The sequence below is a fragment of the Atta colombica genome, unplaced genomic scaffold (genome assembly GCF_001594045.1).
Source record: "Atta colombica isolate Treedump-2 unplaced genomic scaffold, Acol1.0 scaffold27, whole genome shotgun sequence".
Taxonomy (NCBI): Eukaryota; Metazoa; Arthropoda; class Insecta; order Hymenoptera; family Formicidae; genus Atta; species Atta colombica.
In genome coordinates, this window is record NW_017259370.1 from 3,100,802 (window position 1) to 3,107,808 (window position 7,007).

At 35.6% G+C, this 7,007-nt stretch overlaps 1 protein-coding gene across 5 annotated transcripts in view; it reads right to left on the minus strand.

Annotated features, from left to right (window-relative positions):
• Positions 1-7,007, minus strand: part of LOC108689500 (protein held out wings) — a 49,614-nt gene that overhangs the window by 13,180 nt on the left and 29,427 nt on the right. For 2 of the 5 annotated variants that reach the window (XM_018196274.1, XM_018196278.1), the window contains exons 3-6: positions 6,241-6,357; positions 5,090-5,233; positions 4,334-4,436; positions 2,270-2,572 (exon numbers count right to left, since the gene is read on the minus strand). In XM_018196274.1, the coding sequence (XP_018051763.1) occupies positions 2,270-2,572; positions 4,334-4,436; positions 5,090-5,233; positions 6,241-6,357 (667 nt within the window). Of the gene's footprint in view, positions 1-2,249; positions 2,573-4,333; positions 4,437-5,089; positions 5,234-6,240; positions 6,358-7,007 lie in introns of those variants that run through there. The other 3 variants (XM_018196276.1, XM_018196275.1, XM_018196277.1) reach the window with 3 other exon arrangements.

Consider the following 7,007-nt stretch of genomic DNA (forward strand, 5'->3'; position numbering starts at 1 on the left):
TCACCGGGTAACTGGATGCCTTTGTATCGAAGGAAGAAAGACGCGCCGATCTTTCCTGTGCCGCGACGAAGAACACGCGGTCCAGAAGTATTATTCCTGGACGAGTTCGACTTCTAAACAAGCCCGGAATCGAATATGGTGTGCATCAGTGAGTCAGTAAACTCGTACCACTCGACGGGAAGTACTTTGGATACTGGTGAGGAGGACTGGATGGGATTTCTCGCGTATCCGAAATATCTCGATGTGTTTTTCTTTTTCTCCTTTCCTTTCTGAAAAGATGAGACTCCGCGGGACTGTCCCTGGCTAACGTTTCGCCGTAATTCTCGATGCGACCAAGTTTAACGCGATTGTCTCCCGTGATCTTCTTGAACTACGTTGCACAGTGAGAGATTTGCCCGATCTGAGAGAAGACAAAAGTAATGTATCCGGTGATAAGTTGCAGAGACAATATTTGGAAAGATAAAGGTATCAGTTTGAAGAGTGAATTCTAATTTCAAAAAACAATATTTTCCACTAAAAATTAAAATCCAATAAAGATAATTCATTCCTCTGCTAAATTTCACGTTATCAATTTCGAACAGTCAAAGTTACATTTTTCGCATGTTATAAGAGATTCATTCTCTTTTTTCAAGACACTTTCTGTACCGAGAAAAATTTGTTGAAAAAGTTTGGTTGGATAATTGGAATTCTGATTGAAAATAAACGAATCAGAATTCTCTGGTTAACTCTACTAGAATTCTATTTGAGACCGGAAATCTGATTAATCTAATTCGTCCATTTTCAACTAGACGCTTTTCTCAATATACGTTTCTTAAAAATCTATCAGATTAATCTACAAATTTTCGAAAATAGTACATAATATTTTAAAAGAGAAGGAAATAGAGAAAATCTCAATTCAACCGGATAGAATATTTTTTATCCTCTTTTATCGAACAAAAATTGCACCGTGCAGTTATCCTGAAGGCGGCTCGAGAAGAAAAGATTCCAAGCGGCAAAACACGTAACTACTGGTGAACGGCGCAAAATCGGTAAAAAAAAAAAAGAAAGAAAGAAAAGCTTTCAGACTAGTATAGCTACATTCACACGCGATACAGCGTACACGACGAGTACGTACGCGTCTGCCCCATCTCCTCCTATACCTAATACCTACAGTTTCTGATCAAAACTCACCGAAACACGGTCTAAGTCGTTCTGTGCTCGCATTTCTGCCATTTCTTTTCTATCGCTATTGATAACCCTGAATCTTCGTGACACAATTATTTCGAAGGCGGTGCATATACATTACACGCGTGCACGCACGCAAAGGCTTTCACGTAATTATAAAATATCTGAACTGACGCGACTAGTAAATGACTGATTTCGGTTGTGTTCTATAATCCTAATCTATTCTCGCAAAAATACTCGCTAACTGCTACGATGATGACGATGAGGATGATAATGACGGTGATGACGATCGGAACGACCGACGATGATAATGGAGGTAATGACGTGATGAGATGATAACTATGATGATGCAATGTGAATAATCATTAACAACTATAAGAGCAATCGGCTCGTAATTAACAATTATTGCCTTACAAATTTACGTGATTGTATTCGTGCTACGTATCGATTGATGACTTTTTCTGTGCATGTTCACTTTTCCTGAAGCTCAACGCTGTCAGTACATAACATTGTATTCAATTTCGTTTCATTTTCCTGATAATGAATTTTTGAATTCATGTGATGTATAAAAATTGTGGCACTGAGATTAGACGAGCAACCTTTTCAGCCTCGTCAAAAAAATATTTATGCGTATAATATTGATAACAATAAAAAAACATATGATGATCAGCTTTTCAAAAGGAAAAGATTTCTTCTCATTAATCTCATCCACTCCTCGTCTAATCTCTTGAGTTTCACAAAACAGGAAAAAGAATGATCAAACATTGTTGGAACCATCGAGGAACAGAGAGAATCACCAATCATCAGAAATGTGCCGTATGCGGTATAATAATAATAATAATAATAATAATAATAATAATAATAATAATAATAATAAAAATAATAAAAATAATAAAAATAATAAAAGCGCACAGCTTCATTCTTCCTGTCGCGCACGCATCTCTCTCTTGAAAAATTAAAAAAAAAACAAAAAAAAACATTTCCGCGTATAAAAAGCCCCGTTATTCTCGTGTCATAGAGAAGAGAAACGTTTTGGCCGCCTCCGTTTCTCTCGTGCCGCGGGGAGGACACGGCAACGGGAACGATCAACGAGCAAACAACCCACCAGAATGATCAGCAGTGGCGTACTCGGTGAGCAACGGCGATGCGGCCAGGGCGGCATAGTTGGCGTAATCCGCGTATGGCGTGTAGATGAGCCCGTGGGGATCACCGGCAGATAGAAGCGAGCCAGGTGGCCCGGAGCCGTTCAACAAAGACGCGGCAGTTGTCGGCACTGATATCCGCGGCGACAGGATCAGAGGCGCACCCAAGGGCGCGCTTGGAGTCCGCATCGGCGTCGCTAAGCCCGGCAACAAGCGCTGCGTCTCCGCCGCGGCGGCGGCTACCCGCCGCCACTCCTCGTCGCAGGCTGCAACATCAAATGGTGCTGAATAGCTGGTTTCTCGCTTCCAACGAAGCGGTTGGTATCAGTTAGAGTTCTTTCCTCTAATAAGAGTCTGGTGCCGCAGTTTTGTAAGTAGGATAGTAGTTTTAATAAAATCGGCGAGAAAGAAGGATATGCATAAAGTAATAGATGTATAATATAAATACAAAGGCTCCAAATAAAATAAACCATCACAATAAAGCGCATGAAACCCAACTGAATGGGTTTCGTGAAGGGAAGCGTGTAAAAGAATATATTGATAAAAATTAAATACAAACGTTTCGTATACTAACTCGTATACAAACTCTTTGTTGGGGTCATTTTTTTCAGTATAAAATTAATAAATTAGTATTATTTATCGCGCATACATTAACACAGCGGAGATAAAAAAACTGATAAACAATTTATTAGTACGATGTCATGAAATTTCTTGAATGGTGTTCAAAGATAAAAATTATCAACATACATTTAATATCTGACCGAATACTTTATCTGAATCGAAAAATAAAACTGAAATATTAAAACTGAAATAATTAAATGAAAACTGATTACCATAGTTTAATGTACAAATGTATGCGCAATAATTAGAATTAAGTTGCCAATTTTATATGAAAGATTCAACAATTGTTGCGCATGCATTTGTATATTAAACGTTTATTAATATTTATATTTAATTTTACAATCATATATTTTTTTACAAAATTTTAGTGTTAACTTCCATGATTTTTTTATTGCAATGACATTTGTTATTTCTTTCGCTTTTCATTCTGTTCTATGTTCTATTTATTTCTCTCTCTTATTCTCTTTCAAGAATTGTTAAAACGTGGCATCAATCAAAAGTGGCTTTCTCATGTCCAGACTTTTATTAGAGGGTCTCTAATCCTAGCGAATATTACGACCACATCATTTCGAACAACCGCTGCATCGGAAAAATTTAGGAGTAAAAAAAGAATTTCGAGGAGAAACTTTAAATTCGAGCGGATTACAATAGATATACATAATATAAGAATATATTATTGACAAATTATATGAAATAGATTTCTGTATTAAGCAAATTATATACGGAATTTATCAAAGCAATATGAAACAAAAAAATCGGTTTCTTCAAATCTTTTTGTCATATCATCTTCATTCACAAGTCGACCTTGATTTCGACTTACGCATAATCTGAATGTATTATCTATAGTCAAGTTTCTCGAAATCTTCCTTGAGGTGCCTTCCATTTATCTAATGCAATCCGAAGCAATTAATTAAACTAGTTCCGAAAAAATAAAATAATAAATATATTGCGAAAAAAAAACAAATTTGTACTAGCCAAAGAAGAATACTTCGTTTATAATTTCTTATTTTTGACTAACCAGAATCATAACCATTAATATCTACAATTGTTTATTCAAGCGCGTTCCCGAGCTTTTCCGACAATTGGTACTGGAAATTCTGGATTTAGAAAACGCGCAGCCGCATTATTTCGCAAGAATTATTATTCCATTAATCACTAATGACGACGATTAACATTAGTCTATTACGCTATCGTTATCATTAACTGTCACACACAACGATTATTGCGCCATTTTAATGCAAGGTAAATTATGATTGCAATAAAATATTATAAACAGATCTCTCATTAGAAAGCCTATTTTATAAATCGACCGCATCTTTAAGTAAATCTCTGCAATTCCCGATCTCGCGGAGAACACGATCCCGAGCAGGTTTTAAGCATAATGAGACAAGTTCTACGAACGGTACCTGCCGCGGCGGCAACCTTTGTATTCGAGTCCCGGTAAGTTCCATTGATAATGGCGAGTTCCATTAGCTGCCTCTTCTTTAGCTCATCCTCGCCGTCAGCCTGCTAACAATCGACATTACCGTCAGAACCCACCACCGGAGGTGCAACGATAATTATCCTAGGAATGGATGGGGGAAGCTCGACATTGTTGTACAGATCTTTTCCATTTACATATGAAAACGCCGACATACGCGCGCACGTACGCGAGGCCACTCACTTCGGAAGTGGCATGTGTTTCGAGCTTCGACAACTCGATTATAATACATCGTTTCAATTTGCAAAGAAAATAATGTAAAAACTACACTGAAAAAAACGTACTAAATTTTTAACAAATTATTTGTTTGAATAATACCAACTAAAAGAGCACTAAATATAAAGATATATTTATTTGGTACAAGAACCATTGGATTATCTTTTTCTATTGAATAAATGTATTTGCTGTAAGTAAATATTTAGTTGGTACTATTCAAATAAACAATAGTTTAGTATAATATATTTTTTCTCAGTGCAATAATTTTGTTGAAAAATTTTGCTCTTTTTTTCTTAGGTTTCCTCCGAGTTTTTGGATTTTGATTCGAAACTAGAGAGGAAAAAGAAGAAAAAAAAAAACATATGAGAAACTCTCCCGGTGAGATCTCTCTTCTCGCGTTCTTAGTGTAGCACGAGGCTATTATCGTATGTAAGAGGGGAAGAGTATACAATTGGAACTTTCTCACCACGGGCACGAGTAGCTTCTTGACTTCCTCGACAGCTCGGGCGAGTTTCAATGTGGCACGATTCTCGGTGTCCTCGACAGTGAGCAGCACGTGTAACTCGTCCGTCAGGTGCTCCCAATTCGGCTTGCCCCGATTTTGTTCCTCCTGGTTAATCAACACGGCGCGCAACTTGTTATATGCACACAAGCATTTGCTCATACATACACATACGAACTTAAGTCACAGAGTTTACATAAAATTATCTCGTACTATTTAAAAAAATATATAAATATCTGAATAGTGTACATTAAAAATATATAATACTATATAAAAATTATAATATAAAGATTCATGCGTGGTTTTTTTTCTGGCAATAGAAAGGAATAGAATAGAGCAGAATCGCGCGATTATAAATTTCACACTTTTTATACACGTGTTCCTACATTTCAGGCGAATTCTTTAATTAACGAAGCATCGATGTAAACTTTTATCGCGGGCTTTTGTTAACCAAATGAACGGCAATGATTGATAAAGAAACTTGACATTTACGTTGGTCAGCGTGAGAAAGCAATAGATACACATCAAATTCACATCAAATTGTACACTGAGTTTGTTTCTACTGTATACTTATACTTACGAGAAAGCATTTCGCTCGTGTACCACGTGCAGCTTGAAAAAAATATGACGCTTGATTTAATGCTCTACATGAATCATTCATAGTTAATTCCAAACCCACTTGTCATTGTCTCTGGGAAGATCCCCCAATACTAAGCATTCTTTATTTACAGCCTATATTAAGTCTCTGATATCGATTAAAAAATATATTATTTAGCTATAACTCATATTACATATACTTCAATCATATCTGCGTTCACAACATTCTTCTTAAACGAGAAGTGTAATAAAGATTAAGACGAACAGACTTATGATTAGTAGAATCGACCATTATTATAACAGCTGTCATCGTTTATGACCGTTATTTAATTTTAGGCGTTTGTTGCCGTTAACGAGCATGATACTCATATATTTCTCCATTTAATACCGTGCATCGATAAAAATTTCTAAAGCTTACTTTGAGAAGGAAAGCTTTTCTCAAAGAAATTTCATTTCTTTCACACAACAAATATTTTCAATAACAAATATAAGTTCAATTAATTTCAGCCCTTTCTTACCTTTTTTTTGTCCCTCATCGAGCCTTTCCCGCGCACCATAATTTTGCATCCTGTCTCTTGTTCCAATTGTTTTGCGGTCATGCCCCGTGGCCCCAGAATCCTCCCGACAAAGTTGAACTGCAATTTATATGGAAAAATCCATTAAATTTATTGCCCACTTTTGTGCAATCAATGCATTCATCAAAGAAAATGTAATTTCGGTATCACTCTATATCGTTTTGTCACGAATTTATCATACTATACTGAAAGAAAAGATTAGCTGAATGTGGCATAACATTTTTAATTGGTTAAAGTAATCAATATTTGGTTGCGATAGTTTATCAAAATTCTGACATTGCTTATAGGCTAATCAAAAATTTGCAGCCAATTAAAAATACTATGCTATATTTGACTATTTAATTTACTGCAGTCGCCAATTTTTTCTTTCAATATAGAAATTGTGAAATATATCGCATAAAAATGAACATATAACAAATTTTTTCAATCCAAAAACCAGACATCAAGGAATACAACAATAACAAGCATATGTATATATCTTTATAAATAAAAAAATTGTAAAATGGAAAAGTTCAGATGTATCATAATAAGAGTAATTCTGAAGGATTAATTCTAAAAAATGTTTAAAGAGAACGAGAGGGACATTATGTAGGGATGGAAGAATCAGAGATCATTTACTAATTCGTCGCGTTTTTAGAACGCTTTCCGAACGATTTGTATACAAATCATATATCAGCGTATACATTATATAATAGTATATATATATATAT